We start from the raw sequence: 20,908 nt of genomic DNA, 5'->3' as shown, positions 1-20,908 counted from the left end.
GGGAGAAATCCTGAGCATTATATACAAGCTGAAAAGTGCACATGCTTACAATGAGTTACTGCTTCTCAGCAAGGGACAGGAATATTGCAAGCTTAGGAGTATTCTTGGGTGGTTACCCTGGCTTCTGCTTCTAAAATTTCACTTCAAAAGCAGTTGCAGGTAGTAAGGAATTCCACAAATGGAAAATTAATTAAGCATTCTTTTCTTCTTGGTCTCATGTGGATTGTTCCTTTGATTCCTTTCTCATAGGGAACCTGGAAACTGATGGAAATTTACCTGCAAGCTAAATGGAAATTAAAATGGAAAGGCTTAAGAAAAAATATATCGAATCAGTTAAAGGTGGATACAACATGATAAAGTTTATGTGAGCATAATTGCAATATTAACCGCTCTTCACAACCAATGTCTGAGAAATCGTAGGCTCTGTTATGTTTGGAACAAGGAGCCACTGAAACCACAAATTCTGTGCAAGTCTCACAGCCCCATCTGTTACTGTAATTTTTGCCTGTTGCAGTTCCTACGATTGTCTGCGCGATGATCCCTTCGAACATGACTGGCCTTCCCTTCCACAGCTGCCAGGAATTCACTACTCCATGAATGAGCAGTGCCGTTTTGATTTTGGTTTGGGCTACATGATGTGCACAGCTGTGAGTACTTAAGTTTAGCTTCTGCTATTTCTCATCCAGGAGTGTTGTAAGTGTCTCTGAAATGCTCTTAATAGGGTCAGTGTAGTGAAGCCCACAAGGAAAGATGTGGTGCCCACTTAGCTGTGAGCAAGAAATAAAAACTTGATGTTGACAAATATATTATTTTAAGAATCTCTGTTGTTATTTGTTTGTTTGTTTAAACTGAATTTACATAAATGATTATGCTGTAGTTTCATAAATAGCTTTAGACTTCAAGCAAACAAGCTTGCTATATTACTGAGCCTCCTATTGCTGGCAGCTACTTATTTTGTTACAAAACTCCCACCCAGATGAGAAGGAGATGGATTTGGTGTCACATCTTGTAGTGCTTACATGGGGCAGTAAGCTTTTATGTTCCAGTTTTGTGGAAGGCATGATGTATTTTGATGCCTAGCATGTGCAGGGAAGTGTGACAGCCAGTAGAACAACTTGCAAGGACTTCTGATGACATGGTTGGCTCTGTTGTACTGGGAACACAAGGGAATAAGTCTAAATGTAAAGCAAAGCAAAAACTGGTGCAATTTGCAGTGTCTTGACCTCAGAAAGGACAGTCCTCTGTACTGGGGCTATGCCTCCCACCTCCATCTCCTCAAGCGGGACAAAAATATGAAATGCAAAGAGGTGTTTTCAGCTGGTGTGGCAGCTGCTAACACATAATATTTATGCTTTGATTCCCATCAGCAGGACTGTGCGTGCTGCATAGTGTCTCCAGATAATGGATAAAAACCTTTTAAGCATCAGCTGTAAAACTGTGTCTTGACATAATTCCCACTGATGCTGTCTTGGAAGAATATCCCTGCCAAAGAGGGTCTTAGAGCTGTTCTCTGGAGCCTGGGAGCCTGGGAGGCCAGATAAATAGCTTATTGCATTGTGTGGTGGGTGGTTCTCACTCTTTCCAGTACAAGCACTTGTACTTGTACTGTAGGTAACATGATGAACTGCTCACTGCATCAGGGTCCTGAGGTCAGATTTCCACCCTCCTAAGAGGAGCAGCTTGCTTCCCTCTCTCATGAGTACTCTTTTTGTGTAAAAAAAAAAAAAAAAGAGTGTTCTTTTTGTTTGTCAAATGAAGTGGTACCATTTGGAGAAACTGTAAGAAAAGGCAGTGTAAGAAAAACCAGTTTCCCACTTGCCCAGTCTGTCTTTGGTCACTTGCATAATGCTATTTTTGCCAGCATAATTCCCTCAAATTCAGACAGGATGTCACTTCAGAGTCACTGATGAGTTTGCAAGAAAGTTCAGACATATTCAATCCACAAAGTTCCTCAAGAATCAGTGAGAACAGCTGGGACTTCAGAGCTAGAAAAGGAAAAACCCCACTGTGCTGCAGCTTCTATTGCAGTTTCAAGTCAGAGCTCTGTCAAAGCATCATCTGCTCTGGTTTTTCTTGTGTTTCAGTTCCGTACGTTTGATCCCTGCAAGCAGCTGTGGTGTAGCCACCCCGAGAACCCCTACTTCTGCAAAACAAAGAAAGGGCCTCCGCTGGACGGGACCATGTGTGCACCAGGAAAGGTGGGAGCGGGTGCTGTGTGCCAGCACGATTGTGCATGTTCAAGTCTGTGTGCAGCCTGGGATGTTCTTCATAATATCAAGGGCAAAAATGGCAGGATTTCTCTTCATGATTCATATCTAGAAATACGTGAAACAGATGACTGGAGAATATAACGGAGAAGGCCTAAAGGAAAACCTCATGGCTTTTCTTTGTCCCCCCCATAAAGCTTCAGGGAGGGTCTGGCTGTGAGCTGCATTGTAACTCACAAGGTCCTGAGTCCCATTTAGGCCAAAGATACAATACAGTCAGTTTAACAACAGAAAAACCTGTCTGAGGATTTGAAACCAGCTGAGGTGTGAAGCAAGCTCCTGGATGCAAATAAGGAAGCAGGGCTGGTGTGTCCTGCATGGCACCTGGCCATCAAACCCTGTCCTCAGTCAAGTCATGGCACTATCTGCACATCTCTAGGTTGCCCTTGTCTTCTTGCCAAGCCACCGTGGAGCTAAAAATGGGGAATTTTCACTTGCCCATGACAAGTATGTGGTTGGGGACGGGAAGGAAGGTTGTGTTTGTATCAGTGTGGTGATGCCAACTGGCCTGCATGGTGCTGAGGGGGCTGAGAGCAGTAAGGTTTTGCAGATCACAGCCAAACTAAGGCTGCATGCAGTGCCTGCCCCAAGGGAAAGGATGGATGTGGGAGTTGAGTGCCAGCTGGAGAGAGCTGACATGACAGCAGAGAAGGACTAGGAGGAAATGCAGATTTGCGGAGGTGGATTTGCTAGCTTGATGAGAGTCAAGGGAGAGATGAAAAACTGTGAAGGGAAGGAGCAAAGTGGCAAGGGCTCAGACAGCTCGGACCCTTCAGCCATCACACTGGACCTGCTCCACGTCTTAGTTACCCTCTAAGGAGGTCACACTGCGCTCACAGCGGGTCTGAACTCCAAGACCTTTGAAGTCTGCAGAAAAGTCTGACTTCAGTGGGCTTTGGATGTGGTGTTTGAGGGGGAGAGGAAGATGTCACTACGTGGAAGGATGTTTTGTAAAACCCAATGGATGACATCATTTATGTGATAAATGAACCGTATTAGCAGCTGCTGTTGTGGTTTGAAATGCCTTTTTTATGAAAACATAATTTAATGCTAGATTCCTTCCGTAGTAAGCCATGCTCTGTATAAGCCACTCCCTTTTGGTTTTCTCTTCTTTAGATTATTTATGTCATAACAGCTTTGTTGCTTGTTTGAAAAATATATATTTTCAAATTACAATACACAATCTTAGGCAATTTCCTTGGATTCACCTCAGACATTTTTCTGTATCTTGACTCTCTATTAAATATGCACATGAAACCCCCAGAAAAATACAAATGTATTCCAGTTTGTTACTTCACTTACTTCCCCAAGCCATTCATTCATTTTAGCATTTGCACAGAAGTGAGAATAAAAAAAGAACTTGTAACCACACAGTTAACAATCAGTCCAGTGCTTCCATTATAAACAGTTTGTCAGGATATTATGCAACTCAGCTGTAAAAATTTTCTCTGGACTGGAACTTAGGATCCAAGGCTTCAGCTAACTGCACAGACAGCCAGGTTTCTAGTTCAGTGGCGATGCAGGAGAGTATGTGCACATCCTGAAGTTTCAGTAGATGATAGGACTGTAACTGTTTTATTCCCAGAGGAGCTGTCCCAGTTTTTTTGATAAATAAACTTATTGCAGCCTTCCAGCAGAACCTGAGAAAATGATATAAAATGAAAACCGTTTTGTTAGATAAGGCTCAATAGACTGAGTGATTATGTAAGCATTGCAACTGACTTCGTGTTTCTGGGCTCAGCGTTTGACCGGCGTATTTATTAGGGGTTGCTGGTGTTTTAATACAAGCACATCAGATCAGTCCTTTTTCACCTTTTCATTTCCTTTCCATCCCCGCCTTTGATTTGGCCTTTCTCTCTTCTCTATCTTCACCAATTGGGATAATACCAGAGACTTTTAGCTGAAAGAACTGTGACTGTAAAATGCGTACATTGCCTGAAGTTGGGACTTAATGTGGCAATTTCCAGTAAGATATATCTCCCATGATATCTCAGCATGCGGAAGAGGAAAATAACTTCAAACTCCATCCACTTTTTTTTTTTTTCTTGGAGTAATGCCAGAAAAGAAGGGAACAGGAACATAAGCATTTAAAGATGTTGATTCAAAAGATCCATTTGTTTCCCACTTCAGAGACGTGCAGTTTTCATGATTTCATACCACTAATTCCCAGCGCCTATTTTAAGCTCAGACCAATCAAAACAGTGCTGATGTGTCAAAGAAACATCCTGGCTTTGCAGCAGCTGAGGGGGCCAAATGCCAGAAATGAAAGCAATGGTCAGGAGACTACAAGGGCACGTGGTGATATTTTCCCCTAAGCCTGGTGTTCAGATAACTGATACTGGTCTCTTCACTTGGCCAAACTTAGCAGATGTTATCGAGGAGGACCCAGGTCAAGCTGCCTCCTTCCTCACTGAAGATCAAGGAGCAAGAGCACCTATTGCAGTCTCGAGATTTGTATTTGTAACTCATTTTCAGCAGCCACACCGATAAGTGCCGTGTCTCTGCATGCCCAGCCCGTGTCATGGACCAAGGCACTGCAATTTAGAAATGGAAGGGATATCAGACTTTGTAGTGCTGTATGTATGTGTGCATCTCTGCGTGTATGCCTACATACAGATGTGTATGTAAAGAAATGTAGGTAAATATTTGTAAGCTGTCCTGTGCATGTGTTTATTTGAAATAAGTTGTTAAAAGAATGAGGCTCCACCATTTGAAAAATCTTTCTAATGTCTCCTTGTGCAAATGGAGACAGTGAACAAACAGATACATTATGTTAATTGGCAACAAACTAGTACTTTGCTGGGTTTAGTGACAGAAAAATAAAATATTTTCTCAGGGCTTTCCAGCTAGTGAAGAAAACTACTATTTTTATAGAATCTCGAAGGAAATAAAATATTTCATGTTGCTCTCAACCCAATTTTTAAAACTAGATTGAGTTTTCAGTAGCAAGAGGAAAGTCTGTATTGATTTTCTGAAGCTTCAATGAGGCAGCAACTTGCACTTACTTCTGTGTCTGAATGGTCACATCAACTTCCACAAAATAGCTCCAGTGTGTAAAGTTAAGCACACAGAGGGCTGGAGTCTTCATGTGAAGTCAAAGATGCTCCATAAATCGCCACTGTAAAACATGCAGACAAGAGATAATTATGCAAAGCTTAACTGCACAACATTCTGCAGATTAAAAAAACAAAACAAACACATATGCTTTCAGCTAATGATTTATTTACTCGTATACAATTCTGTCAGCTCCACCGTTAGGCTCAGGCTTTGGAAGTCAGGCAACCTTTAGAAATACATCATCAGTTTTTTGTTCTTCCTTTTTTTTAAAGCTATTACTCTTCTGGGGAGACATTTGTATTGGCTGAAGCAGCTAACTGCTTTCCACAGACAGAAGTAAAAAAGGAAGTCATTCATGCAAGGAGAGTGCATGCTAGAGTCCATCTGCTTGCTATAGTGACAAACACAAAGGTTTGCACTGCCTGACATTCTTTTATTTCTTTTCTCGGAGAGATGTAAGAACCTGCTACTTTCCTGTGCCAACCAAGCTGATGTTGCTCTTGAATTTGGCACACATGCCAAGGATCCAAGATGAACCTAGCAGGTACTCTCTGCACTTGCCCCATGTTGCAGAGATTAGGAGAGTAGAACTTGGAAGTATTTTTGGCCTGTCAGGAAAGGAAGAGAATGATTAAATATTGACATAAAAAGATATTATTGAGAAGAAAAATGGAGGTAGAAAAAAGGGTTTCTGAAAACACTAATGTGTACTCAAAGCAATCCAGATAATTTCCCACTGAGAAAGCTGACCTCAGCTCCTCTTGGAGACAGGAGACAGATGGGTAAGTGTATGCTGTGTTAGTCACCACAGAAACAGTAAGAATATTTGATTCTCCACTGAAGAAACTTTTACTGGCTCAGGGTACATTGCAGTGTTACAGCTTTCAGTTTATCCCTTGCAACTAATTATTCTCAAGCAGATGGAGCGGAGAGGGCCAGCCTGTGTGTGATGGGAAATACAAATAAATAAATAGCCCTCTCCTGAAACGCTCTCAGCAGAGCAGGGATAGCTGACAGCCCCCAGCCACGGTGAGGACACAGGGCTGCCTGGCAGATAGCTGGGCTATGAGGCAGACAGAAGGGTTGCCAGTTGCAGCCTGGTATAAAATAAGGAGAGATACTGAAGGAAAATCTGCAAGTCTTTTCTTGAAAAATTAACTTGCAGATGTGTTAAGCCCACAGGAACACACAGACTCTTTTTTTGGCCCCCACAGCAGTTGTTTCAAAGAACTGCTGAAAACAGCAGTGGAATGTTTTACTGAAAGAGATTTAAGCTTCCTCTCCTGGAAATTGCACTTGTTTTGGACAGTCCTGCATGCCAGAAAAACAGGCGAGACTACAAGAAGTCATCTTCTCTTCCACTAAGAAAACAATTTGCATTTACTCAATTTTTTTCATATTACAAAAAAAAAATTGCTTTAGTATGCTTCACTGTTTAAATGAAACCCCTGTTTATGAAGGGAATGGTGGTTGAAACTGGCTCATTTCCAGCTCATTATGTAGTTAATGGAGTAGCAATAGGAAGGGGCAGCTTTAGCTTCCTTTATTACACTGGAGATTGCTTCTTTTTTTTTGCGTTTTACCTCCTTATGCTTTTTCTTGCATAGGTCTGCAAAGTTTAAGACTTGTGAATCATTTTCCTTTCTTACAATCCACAAGCAAAAAGGCAGAGCAGGTGATGACTCATTGTACACAAATGTGTGTCTCCTCGTAGCTCTGCCTCAGCTTCCCGACAATCGGCGTGGGACCAGCTTCTCCAGTAAAACTCCGTGCTGCTCTTTTCTTTGCACAGCAAAGTCAATAACACTTTTCCGTGTTTGCCTTCCAGTTCAGGAACGAGTCACAGTGTCAAAAAGGTGGTTTATTAGAGGCTGGTGCAAACCCACATCCCCCATTCCTGGCTAAAACAGGGGAAAGAGATTGGAAAACACAACATCACATGTCTCTCCTTTCCTCTGCCGAGGAGATCCAAGTGCTGGATCCTGGAGCATCACACAGTGAGCATATGCTACGTGGCTCTTGAAACAGATTCAGTGATTCCTGTGGAACTTACACCTGAAGGATTCAGCACCCCGATAAAAAGATGTTTAAACGAGCAGGGCTCAGGAGCCATCACATCTCATCTTCCCAGCTCAGCTGAGATCCGTGCTGCCAGGCTGTTGCATTGCCAGCTTCCCCTGCATCCCTCCGAGTGGTCTCATTCCTACACAGGGCCAGACGACTCAAAGTGTTTGCTCAAACAAACCTGTATAAAGCCATAAGTAAACAGTCCCTGAAGAGTACAGTGCTGAACTTCAAAACTCAAAAAAGCAAAGGACGTGTTAGCATTTTGCATTTCCTTCATGCTTTGCTGCATTATCTCTTGTTCTGTCAAACAGCTAAAAAAAATCTGCCCATTACATCTCTGGAGCAGGATTGTTATAATTGGCTTTGTGGTAACTCGTCTACTTCATAGGTTTTGACTTTGAATATTTGAAGTCATGAGAAATAACAAATAGTTGAAACCAAATTTCTACCCTGTTTTCTACTCCTTGTCCAACCAAATCAGTAACAAAATAAATTACATGAATAAAGAGCGAGTCATTGAGCAGATTAGCAAATCTGTAAGCTGTGTCTTGTCACCATTTTACTAATGAGTCTCTTTTTAAATTCAGCATTATTAATGATTATCCATCCCTTTTAAATTTGTCTTCCAGATCACTAATCGCTCTATGCTTAAGAACGCTCTCCTGTTATATATCTTCTGATTTTGTTTTTGCTGGCAGCATGTATTTAACCATATGCTCAGCTTGTGCTGCCTGCCAAATTCCTGAATTCCAGGGCTTGTTAAGCTGTGTAAAATGTTGTTGTTGACTTGAATGTTAAGGAAAGTAAGTGACTGATTGCACTTGTTGTTGTAGCCATCTGTGCGCGTGAGCCAGAGCCCTTATCCCGACAGTAACCGTTAACGCAGACAGACTGCGACAGTCTCAGGCAAAGTCGTTTGTTGTGCTGGAAATATTTTCTAGCACCCGCACTTCATCAGTAGACTTTTATGTAAGCAGAAATAATACCAGAAAGGGCCAGAAGCTGTGATCTTTGAGAAGAATTCATCCTGACTCGAGCTAAGAAAAACTTCCTTGATTAGGGACTGGAGAAATTGGTCGAAAGGCAATGGCAGGTTTCTTTAATGAGAGGAGGCAGTGGAGAGGATATCGGTATTGAAGCTACAAAAGCCTTTAAGGAAATGTGTAAACACGTTACGGGTTTGGGGAATTTAGCAAATTTCATGTTTTAGCCTCTGTAGAATGACTGTATTAAAAATCAGGTAAGAGAAAAGAAAAAGCCTCATAGGTTGGGAGTAATTGCTCCGAAATGGGACTGTCCAGGGCTGTTTTCTGACAAAGGCTTCCTGGTATTTCAGTCAGTTTTACTGGGATCCCCAGAGAAACTGCAAGAGTTTTTTATTAAATATCATTAATGTCTAAAATGAGAGTTGGCTTTAATTTCATGCCACTTTACAAACCACATTTATTGCAGGCACATGTATGCAGAGTTACAGGAGCTACTGGGAAAGGCTGTGCTGCAGGATGAGCTCTTGCCATCGCTGCGTGCAATAGCAGTGGTAGAATTTTACCTTTAGCCTCCAAGATTTGGGACTCAGTTAAATGAGTATCAGTTATGTTGAAATCACTGCTGCAGACATGTGATAAAGGCATGTAATGCTGAGAGCAGTTTAACAAACTTGCTAGGCTTTAATCCTGTTAGCATATACGAGCATACTTAACATACATAAGTTTGTAAAATTTGAGGGAATTTGGGATCATGAGCACAATATGGCAATGGGTTTCATTGCTTTCTCCTGGAGAGGTGAAAAAAATCCATTATTTTTGCCTAAAATGAAGTTTATTGTACCACAGCTTCTCCTATGACATGCTTTAATCACCTAATCGTTCCATTCCCTGTCCAATTTTCTCTTTTAGCATTGCTTTAAAGGTCACTGCATCTGGCTGACACCAGACATCTTGAAACAGGATGGACACTGGGGGGCATGGAGTAAGTTTGGCTCTTGTTCTCGCACCTGTGGCACAGGGGTGAAGTACAGGACACGGCAATGTGACAACCCACAGTAAGTTCACCTACACCCACATGTTTTTCTAACATGGAATGAATGAATGGTGAGAATCCTTGCTAAATTGCTACTAGAACCATACAATAAAACACGTTGAGTGGTATTTGTTAGAATTTCTACTTCTGGCCCTTTAGCAAGTCATGAATCATCTTTGTTTCTCAGTTTATCCATCTATTAAGCTGTTTATACCAGTACAAAGATCTTGAAAGTGCTGTTACATTATTGCATAAAGCATAAGTAAAACTTCAGAGTCCTATGTATGTCTTATTCTAACATCAGCGTGAAATAATGGCAATGATTTGCTGGATTATTTTTTTTTTTTAATTAATATGTTTTTTTAGATTTTTGTTTAATCCACCTTTTTGGATATTTCAACAAGAAAGTCTTACAAGATGGAATACGCTGACATTTTCAAACTGCTTTCATTTCAAGTTGGAACAAAGCTCTAGAGATCAGAACCTTCCCCAAAGTTAATCTTAATAATATTGAATTGGTTTGCTTTGATAACGTACATATGGATCATCTAGATGATGTAGAATGACTTAATTTCAGTAACACTGGAACTATGACATATTTAATATAGATCCATATATATAAATGATATTAAACATAATTATTGCTATATCATAAAATATCAAGGTCAAGACAGCAGAAAGTGAAACAATATTCAGAATTACATGATTTTACTGGAGAATTTTTGAACATTTTTGTACAGGATAAAGTAATTGAAATTGACTAGTGTTGAAAATAATCTTGATTAAAAAACAAGCAAAGACAACAGCTCAGTTTTGACAATGAAGCCGCATTTTATGATGGAAATTGTTTTGTTAAGAAAAAATGTACCAGTTCTAATTTAAGCCTTTATTGCATTGGCAACATGAAAGTGACCTTTATAATTGCAGAGTCAGTTTTAGTTGTAGAATCTCTTTTTGTGTAGGAAAGGCTAGTGTACTATTTAAAGTGTTTTCTGTGTTTCCTGGAAGAGGGTGCAAATCCAGATAGAACTTGAGCTCTGTGTTGCTAGATAACAGAGTACCAGCGTGGGCTGTGTGGCTGTCTGGTGGATACAGCAGTCATCTAGGCTCCATTTCTGGATTTGCTGCTGGCTTAGGGGTGAATGTGAATGAGTCGCTTCGGCTGCTTGTGCTTTCCTTTCCTGGGCCACAGCAAGAAAAATGGGTTTTCTTGCTTATTTCAAGTGCTTGGAGGCTCTACTTGCAGAAATTGCTCTGTGAGAGCTAAAGAGCAACAGCGGGTTTTTAAATGATTGCTTCTTTTATCCCAGATGTGATGATGTATACAGACAGAAATCTTTCCAATGGTCTCCCAGACTGTTTCAACAGAAACAAATACCAGAGCAATTATTAAACTAGATCATGTACTGATAAAAATAGGGGAAGGAAGTACCCCAAATATACCACTGGCTTCATCAACTTCTTGTTGACATGACTAGGAATTAAATTGTGTCTCAGAGGATTTGATAGATGCTCTGTTCAGGCATTAATGGCAAAACTAACCATCGCTTTCCTTCCTCTGCAGTCCTGCCAACGGAGGCCGTACATGCGTGGGGCCAAGCTACGAGTTCCAGCTCTGCAACACTCAGGATTGCCCTAAGGACTTTGAAGACTTCAGAGAGGAGCAGTGCAGGCAGTGGGATCCTTACTTTGAGTATCAGAACACGAAGCACCACTGGCTCCCCTATGAACATGTCGATGGTGAGCAGTCCTTCTTGTTTTAAATGTGACTCAGTGAGGGCAGTGCCAGGCCTGGAGCTGGGTGTTAATAAAGCCATTGGCACTGGCATTGCCATTGGCATGGAAAGCCAAGTTTCATAGAATGATAGAATCATTTAGGTTGTAAAAGACCTTCAAGACCATCAAGTCCAAATATTAACCTGACCTACCAAGTGTCATCACTAAACCATGTCCTTTGGTGACACATCTGCACTTCTCTTAAATAACCTCTAGGGATGAGGACTCCACTGCTTCCCTGGGCAGCCTGTTTCGATGCTTGACCACCCTCTCCATGAAGAAATTCTTCCCAATATCCAATCTGAGGGTTGGGGGTAGCTTTAGCAGAACCTAAGCTTGGTGCTCAGTGACTGTTAAAAGGGGGAGATAGAGAGCACTGATCTGGCTCCGTATGACTCCACATGGGGGCATGCATTTTAAATACTCTGCTGATTTAGCTCAGGCTGTCCCCGTCTCACTGCTGCCCACTGCTAAAAAGCAGCAGTTGAAGTAGAAGAGGCCCAAACAAAGCAAGCACAAGCTGTAACTTCTGAATAGGGAAAGTTTAGATAAACTATGACTTTTCACCCTGAAAAGAAAGTCATGGCTTAGATTAAGAAGATAAAGTTACAGAATTGTAAGTGGCACGAAGAAGCTGCACACAGAGTAATTACACTCTGTTTCTCATAACACAAGCCTGGGAACATCAAATAAAATTATCAGGTGGCAGATTTTAAACAAATAAGAGGAAGTACTTTTCCACAAAGCATATAATTAAAGTGGAATTCATCGCCATGGGATGTTGCAGATGCCAGGAGTTTTAAAACTGATTTAGGGAAATTTCTGAGAGGTCTTTAATCCATCAAGAACTATTAAACACCAAGATCCAGCCATGACTTAGGAATCCCTGAGCTGCAGTGTACAACAACCTTGGAGAATACACTGAGGAAAGTATCAGTTTTGGTTTTGCCTTATATCTTCCTGCAAACGCTGTTGGGCACTGTAGGAGGCCAGGTACTGGGTTGGATGGGAGCTGGGTGAGAACCAACGCAATCACTCTGGTGTTCCAGGATCGTGGCAGACATGGCCTCTTAGAACAAAAATGTTCATTTCACTGTTAATTCTTCTGCTTTAATTGACAACAGAAGTGCAGCTAATTGGTTTTGGGGCATGAAGACTGTTGCCACGCTGTTGCTGTGTTGTGTTGAAAAATGTACTTTTAAAAACTGAAAAGGCAGATGGCAATGATTCTCCACTTGTTTGACAAGCAGTGCAGGCTGCTCGTTGTTTTTAAACCTGGTCACCGTGTGTGAATGACAGGTCTTCCAGGCCAGGCCTGGCATGGCAGGAGACGGGTGGCAGGTACCTGGGTGCCCGAGCTGTGCTCAGCCAGGAGCAGGTCTCCGGGAGGGAAAGGGTCACTTTGGGTGAATCCTTTTGCATTCCAGAGAGAGGACACTGCCAGAAGTTAACAGCAAATTGTTTGTAATTAATTTGTCTGGCTTTTTTTCCTAAACAGTCCTCAAGGTTCCCTCATTCTTTTCATGCCATCTTGTGCAATCTGGGATTTTCAGAGCTCAGATACAGCCTCATGGCTCAGTTTCATGAAATTGCTTTGCTGGCACAGGGAGAGGGGAGGAACGCTGTGGCCCAGAGACCTTTGCTTCTGCTTAGACCTTTACTTAGCCTTTGGAGCCGTCTGCTGCAAAGACCACTGAAACTAATCAGACATTTTCTATTGAATTCAATGGCTTCTGGGTCAGAAACCAGCTCAGTGATGTCTGAGGATTGATCACTGGCCACTGCTGGTTTTCCACATAGCTGTGGTACAAATTGCAGCCCCCCTTTGTGAGAATTACATTTACCTCTGTGGTGTTATTAAAGGGAACAGCTTTTTTTTTTTTTTCTTTTTCTTTTTCTTTTTTTTTTGTGAAGAAAGGCCAGAGGATGGTTTATGCGTGAACTTTAATATATTTAAAACCGCCTTTTGTAGAGGTAAGGCATACCAGTGACGTACTTTGTGCAGATAACACAGCCACGACTCAGAAGTGACATAAATCCATGTACTTGACATGCAGCTCAGCTGGACACTTCTGACACGTGTCTGTGATGGGGACAGGGAGGTACGTTTCATCCCGTGCCCAGAGAAAAGCCACGGAGCTGGGGTACAGCAATAGGCAGATGCTGGATTTTGTGCTCCCGCACCTCTACTATGCCAGACACCAGTGAATAGAAAGAGAATAGAAAGAGAACAATTACACTGCAATTACCAGGGTCCTATTTAATTGCAGTTGCAAATTTACCATCCTTAGGGAGCAATGGGAAAGTTCTTTCTAAAATAAAGCCATTGGACAGGGCCAGTGGCAGCCACTCCGACCTTCTGATGTTTGCATTTCATCGCACGCAGTGAATAAATGGTATGTGGGGGGGGGTGTGTGTGTGCACATCTATGTCGTGTGCATAGCTTAATGTTCCTAATACATGCAGATCCACGGGTCTGTGGTTATTGTGAACTTAACCTTAATATCTCCTCCGTTAAGATTCTGCACAAGTAAAGTACCTGCTTTAATAGTCTAGACACTACATTTTTTGCAAGATGTATCTGCATTGGTCAGGAGCAGTAACAAAGGTCTCTGATGTACCAATACCCAGTGGCCATGAGGACACCAGCAGCAATAACAAGAACTTTATTAAAAGAGGGCAGAGGCCATGAAACTGTACAAGGGAAGAACGCAAAGGGCCTGTGAAGATTTATGTTAATTGAACTACTGTAATTGAAGGTTCATTGTTCTTCTAAATGGTGGGAAAAGTGTTCTAAGATTTAATCATGTTAAAACCGCCGAATCTTTATTTGTTTCATCTAATAGGAAGGCCATCTACTCTTCACTGCCAAAAAAAAGCATGGTGAATCCGATGATAGGGCAGGGGAAAGTAAGAGAAATGGGTAAAATGAAATAAACTGGTGGAAGACACTTTTATTCAGCCACTGACTAGTCATTTCAGATTTATTCGTTGTTCTTGGTTCTTTGGAGCAGTTTAGGAGAAAGAGGTACACTTGTCTGGAGGCTTGTGCATCTCTTCGACATCTCATCTTGCTTAATGGTTTAAACTATCAGAAATACAAGTTCAACAAAGAAGGAGAATCAGCTTCTTATTTAGTGTGACTCAGCTGTCTCTGAAGACATTTTAGAATCCATATTCACTTAGCATCAAACGACTGTTTTTAATGGCAAAATTGCTTTTGCTTTTTCAGATTTAGGTGCACTGTAGGAGAAATTGATGCAGAAACCTTCATCTCTCACAGGTTGCAGGCTGCCAAAACCTCTGCTAGATTGCATTATCTGGCATGGAATTAAATGGAGGCCCCAGTGAACGTAAATGATCTGTTATTTTCTAAGACTGTCTCCTGATAGTGACACTTGGGTGCTTTATGGCTCATCAGTTACCAAATGGTCACACAGCCTTTGAAAGGAGATAAGCATCGATGATTTATTGGGCACTGTATTTTCCTGTGATGTGTGCAAGGAGTAAGAGGGAGTAATGAAAACACTGTCATGTTCACAAAATCAGCAAATAAACTGTTGTAGCTGAACATGTGCAATTCTGTTTTCCAGCTAAGGAAAGGTGCCACCTGTACTGTGAATCGAAGGAAACGGGCGATGTCGTGTATATGAAGAGGATGGTACATGATGGGACTCGCTGCTCCTACAAAGATGCTTACAGCATCTGTGTGAGGGGAGACTGCTTGGTAAGCTTGTGGTTACTTGTTTCAGAGCTTAGTATTGTGAAAACAATTTAAATGGTAGCTTGAATGTTTCTCTCCGAGAATGAGTATTTAAGTAGGTATAATAACACTTCGGGCAATAACGAGATTTCATTAGAATTATTGTCACAATATTATGTGTGATATTCACAGTTACCATCACACTGCATGTGACTCAATTCCAACAGCGCCTACCTACACAAGTACTATTTAATGTGGTATTTTAAGATGAACTATTACAATTAGCTTTCAACAAAAGCTTTTCCTGCTAAGGTTTAGTGGGGGTGGAATGTACAATGAAATACTAACATGCAGCAGCTTTCAAGGAAAGCGCTGGTAATATGTGACTGATGTGCATTCTTTCTGTACTTGATCAAGCTATTTTTAAAAAATCAGTACAAGTTCCTCTAACTTGGGATCTGACACAGGTCATCTTTCAACAGAATTAGAGGCTCTGACTCAGCAAAGCACTGGTGGAGGTTCTCACAGTTGCTTTGATTCCCCTGGAATTTAAGCATCTGCTTTAAGATAAGCTAAGAGCTTTTCCTTAGCAGTGCTGCTTTGCTTAGGTAGGAAGACTACTTTGAAGAATATTAAAATCTCATTACCTAATTGACAGATATTATAAGAACTAGAAGTACAAATATTAAAAATCCAGTTAGATGCTGATTTTCCAGGAAAATACTACAATTTGTACTTTGCTGAAGGAGAAGTTTTGGTTTTGGTATCTGAAGTAAAGGCTCATTTGAACTGAAGCTTGGATAAGTAAAAATGACTGATTTTCTCTTTTGTGCACAGAAAGTTGGGTGTGACAGGGTCATAGGTTCCACAAAGCAGGAAGATAAGTGTGGTGTTTGTGGAGGAGATAATTCCCACTGCAAAGTGGTGAAAGGAACGTTTTCAAGAGTACCAAAGAAACAAGGTCAGTGCGTTCAGTGTTTTGTCTTAGGGAATTCAGGGTATTTTTGTTTGATCTCTTCTAGTATTTAAAGTCTCATGGAAAATACCAGAGCAATCACAAATAATTTGCAGCATCCCTAATTCCAGTAAACTCTCTGGACTTTCAGACATGCCTAGAATTAAAAAATGAGACTTTTTTCCAGTGATCATTTAAGTCTGCTGATATCAGGGCCTGCACATGCATAGAGAAGGAGGGCTTCAGTGTTCCTTGTTGACGAACTGTGGATTGATTTGTGCTGCTGATGTCACTCGGCTGCTCGGTTTGAGTCACGCAGCACTGCAGTAATATGTTGTCATCACTCTCTGTCAGGCACGAGCTTCCATGTTCTCTGTGGATGTGTATGGCACTTGAAGCACTTTTTATTCTGAAGCAAATTTGGTTTGTTGATGACACACAAGGCATTTTTCTTTTGACCCAAAGCCCTTTGTTCCTGTTACATTTCATCACCTGGCACAGAAATAGGGATGGGAACGATGCTGGATGAGGTTCAGCTTCTGTAATATGCCCTGGTATTAGACAATAATGTTTGTTTGAATTCCTTAGACAGGCTCTTCCTGTTTGATGCATACTAACCAGTTACTATCTTTTTAAATATTGCAATAAAGGTCACATTAAGATGTTTGAAATTCCTGTTGGTGCAAGACATTTACTTATACAGGAAACAGACGCCACTAGTCATAATCTTGGTAAGTATGTAACAAGGAGGAAAAAAATCAGTCAGAATATTTTTTTCTGCTGTTTATTTTTGTCTCTGGAGCCTCACAATGTGTTTATGCATTTGTTTACCCATTATCCTCCCACATCACATACCTCCTTCAAGTATGTTATATTAGGAAACTTGTTTGGCAATGTGATTTCCCTGTGCTGTATTCTCTGGAGTCCTAGCAAGAACATCCCTGCATGTGTGAAAGCTGCTGGAAGAGGAGCTGAATTGCTTTATGGGTTGCAGTGCATTATCTTCATGTACGTCTCTCACAACATGCGCCCCTTCCTCAGCCATTTCCCAGCTTCATCCCAAGAGCAGTGGGTGCATTCCCTGCATTTTGGATTCTGCCCCACTGCTAGCAGTATTGACACAAGGCTGCCCAATCAATCACACAGCTTAGGAAGTAATTGAAATCCTCTCCTAGCAGTGCCATGTAATCGATGAGACGCAGTATCTACTAGGCTGTTATTAATTGGAAGTAGATTCACGGTGAATGGCCTACTAATTGTATCATGAGTCAGTCAAACTTCTTGCCAGTAAATGCTTCCCATCCTGCCCCGTGGAGCAGGAGCCATCACTCACAGGTTCAGACGAGGCTCTTCTGTCAGTGTGGGGCAAGCGGTGCATGGGGGAACAAAGAGCTGGCCAGTGCTGAGGCGGGGAGGGCTCAGTTAGCTGCTGGAGAGAGAAGAGAGTTAAAACTTGGCAGTAAATAACAAACAGTCCCTGCTGCTTCTAATGGGGAGAGCAAATTTTCCATCTCAGGGAAAAACAAAGAGTCCTGATACAAAGGTGGCTGAAGTTTCTCCAGTTGAACGATGGGACGCTCATTACAGTTGATCAAGGAGTCACGCGTTGTGCGTAAGAGCACACTCCTGCAGAGCACCAGGAGCTTCATCTGGGCTGTATTGTTAGCAGGGCTGTATCTGAGCAGAAGGAATACAATTTCCAGCCTCCCTCTCTCTTGTAGCGGGGACTGCTGTGGGTTAGCCCACAAGCCTTTCTCTCATGGAGCAATAATACAAGATGTGAAAGAGTTGAGGAGCCACGGGACCCCCAGGTGGTGGTCAAATTAGCTCAGATTTGGCCAGTGGGCTGAGAAGTCATTAGCTGGGAGCAGGCAGACAGGCGCACACACTGCGGTTGTGCTGGCCTCATTTCTCTGGCAGGGCAGGCTATGAAAAACCCAAAAAAAGAGAGCGATTGATGTTTCTGGAGCTGAGCAGGAAAGCGTTGGCAGTTCAGTGAAACACCTGAAAAAGTCTTTCCAAACCTGTGAGGGAACAGAAGGAAATTGCACACTGCTGTGCCTGGCCTTTTCTGCTTCTTCCACTGGGACACGAGCAGACAAGAACAGAGATGAGAAGCGAACCTTTACTATTCACATTTCTTATGTTGTTTCTAGCAATTAAAAATCGTGAAACGGGAAGATTCATTCTAAGTGAAGACAACTACGTGCCAGACTCTAAAGTATTTATTGACATGGGTGTGGAGTGGGAATATCGGAATGACGATGATAGAGAAACCGTGCAGACCATGGGGCCTCTGCGTAATGGAATAGTTATTCTGGTAAGTCAAATGAAAACCATCTTCCATGGAACACAGTGTCAGGATTACAGAGTCATAATGTGCTATAATATATTTTAGATTCCTCTTGTGAGTTACAAGAAGACATCTGTTTCGATTGTAAGACAATAGAAGATGTATTTCAATTCCTTTCTCCTAGTTCACTGCTCTGTACATGAATTGTTATAACCCAGGATTACGTGTTGAGCAACCTCTTGATTATTTCCTGAGAATAGCCGAGAAAATGGTCGCTGAATAAAGACTCTTCAGCCCACTTACCATATCTGTTATGTGATCATTAGTTTAAAAAAAAATCAAAGTGATTCATATCAGATAGGTCTAAGGACTCCTCCTGTCCATGTTTTGAAAATGTATCATGCAAAGTCCAATGCAGGATTCCTGGGCTTCCAGGCTCAGTTTGCTAGAGCATTACCAGTTCTGTACTTCAAAACCCTCATAACTATCTTCTTTTTTCATTGCGAAATAGCAAATGATAGACTACAATAAGTAGGAGTAGGTTGATTCAGAATCCCTCTGAAAGCAGCCATAATGTGTTGGTCTTCACCAGTTGAACATCAAAGGAAGAATAAATGTTATGTTTTCAAAGGACCAATACTTTACACTGTATTCACATTGAGTTATGTTTTATTGCATTTGTCTTGGTGCAGTGTGATAGCAAAAACTCTTTCTAAATAGTTTATGCTTCTAACAGGATAAAGTAACAAGCCTCACAGAATTCCCAAGATTATCATAGGAGTAGTTGTATTTTATCAGAAATTTAGGCATTTTTCTCCACCTCTTTCAGTTATTGGTGTATTTGAATTTGCCTTTTCTTTTAGTGGAACTATCCATTATCATTTTAGTAGAACATTTCCTTCCTTTATGATGGGATATGGAAAAAATTTAGTATTGTGAAGTCAGTCCAATGCTGGCAAGAAACATCAGTCTAAATCAACAACAGTCTTTAATACGCAGTTTAGAAACTCTGTGTCACAAGGAGAGAGATACTTTTTCATCAGGAAAAAAAAATGTGTTGAGTGCAGCTAAAAGGTTTAAATCCCTCAGGGGATGTTTTTGTATCTGAACCATGATGATTTCTATTTCATGTCATCTCGCATAGCTTCTGATACCAGTCTTTAAATCTTTTTTTTCTCTACATCTGTTTTGTTTACTAGGTGATTCCTCACGGTAGTGCCAAGATATCTCTGACTTACAAGTACATGATCCATGAAGATTCTTTGAATGTAGATAACAATAATGTTTTGGAAGAGGACTCGGTATCATATGAATGGGCTCTGAAGAAATGGTCGCAATGTTCAAGACCTTGTGGGGGAGGTAAAAACAAAAAAAAACAAAGCAGAAAACTGAACACCATGTATGGAATTCATTGCTACAAGATGTTAGTGAGAGCAGAGGTATAGGAGGGATTCATTTAGGTTACAAAAAAAAAGATAAATAAATAACAAATGGTGTTAAAAATCTGACTAAAAAGGCTCTTGGGGCAGATCTGGGATGACTCATTTCCGACTTGAGTTTATTAAACTGAAAAATTGTACAAGTGTGCAAGATTGGGTGAGAGTCTCTGAGACACGAGGGTGCCAAACATCGTGGTGCAGCAGGGACAGGCCTACAATAGGTCCTGCACGCTGTGATGTGGACGTTGCGATGTGAAGATTCCTCCTTTGGGAGTCAGATGGAGGCCCTGATCCATGTCCACCAGAGTGACAGCAGGTTTTAGCCGCTCAGCGTGGCTGTGCAGGATTGAAACACTAGGTGGTGGTGTTTTTTGCATTATAGCCCGTAGTGAACAGCAAAAGGGATGAACAAGTCTGGGTGCTTGGTCTACAAGAATTGAAGTGTTTATTCAGTGCAAATGACAGTTCCTTTTGTAGCATGTTCACCTGTAGTTCAAACTGCAGCCTCTGACAGTGTGTGTGCAGTTTTGTTTGAAACCTGAGTCCCGTGTAAGAACTGCTAGTCCTGAAATTAAGAGGAGTGTCTTTCTTCAGGCTACCAATTCACAAAATATGGCTGCCGGAGGAAGACAGACCACAAGATGGTTCATCGGAGTTACTGCGAGTTGATCCAGAAGCCGAAACCCATTCGCAGGGTGTGCAATCTGCAGGAGTGCTCCCAGCCCATGTAAGTATTTCTTGGAGCCAACCAGCACTGATCAGTGGCACCTGTGATTGCATCACACCCAATTAGCTGTTATCAGCTGGAAGAAGGCGGTTTAAGCTTGATAGCTGCTTTTCCAACATGATTCATGGCTGCTTGAACTTAAGAGCCTTCAAGGACATCTGTACATCATTACAGAGACGCAGGGCTGTGAGGGTGTGATGCTGTATTCTGCTTGTAGAAATACCATTCCTGGGACTACTGGCTCCTATGACTTCTGAAATAAGTTGGATTAGAAAAGCGATGCTGTCTGAGTCCAAACATTTGTGTCTGGGCCATCTTGAGGTAATAAAAAACAGATATAAATTCAGTTTATACTAGTTGATTTTACACAGTGTGAGATAATCATGTAAGAACAAATTTACTGAGTGCTACATAAGAAAACCAATGTCATACATGCGCTCAAACCCAAATCTTCCTAGAGTTCACAGCATATTTTTGGACATGTAAATACAGGGAAAAATATCTGGCATGCTTGGTTTCTCTGGCTGTCTTCATGTGGCGTGGTACACCTGGTATATGTTCATCTTTGCTGTATATAGTCAGTTGTTATGAATATTTTTATTTAC

General features: G+C 41.5%; 1 protein-coding gene across 2 annotated transcripts in view; it reads left to right on the top strand.

The window, feature by feature from the left end:
• The window catches only part of ADAMTS2 (ADAM metallopeptidase with thrombospondin type 1 motif 2), a 178,983-nt gene that overhangs the window by 144,318 nt on the left and 13,757 nt on the right, over positions 1-20,908 (top strand). For both annotated transcript variants that reach the window (XM_084535586.1, XM_084535587.1), the window contains 10 exons: positions 515-647; positions 2,085-2,198; positions 9,287-9,432; positions 10,975-11,150; positions 14,780-14,913; positions 15,727-15,850; positions 16,495-16,575; positions 18,001-18,164; positions 19,337-19,496; positions 20,171-20,303. In XM_084535586.1, coding sequence (XP_084391712.1) covers positions 515-647; positions 2,085-2,198; positions 9,287-9,432; positions 10,975-11,150; positions 14,780-14,913; positions 15,727-15,850; positions 16,495-16,575; positions 18,001-18,164; positions 19,337-19,496; positions 20,171-20,303 — 1,365 coding nt within the window. The remainder of the gene's footprint in view (positions 1-514; positions 648-2,084; positions 2,199-9,286; positions 9,433-10,974; positions 11,151-14,779; positions 14,914-15,726; positions 15,851-16,494; positions 16,576-18,000; positions 18,165-19,336; positions 19,497-20,170; positions 20,304-20,908) is intronic.

Source organism: Aythya ferina (assembly GCF_964211825.1).
Source record: "Aythya ferina genome assembly, chromosome: 14".
In the NCBI taxonomy this organism is placed as follows: domain Eukaryota; kingdom Metazoa; phylum Chordata; class Aves; order Anseriformes; family Anatidae; genus Aythya; species Aythya ferina.
Note: the sequence above shows the minus strand (reverse complement) of the source record. Positions and strands in the feature narration are given on the sequence as shown.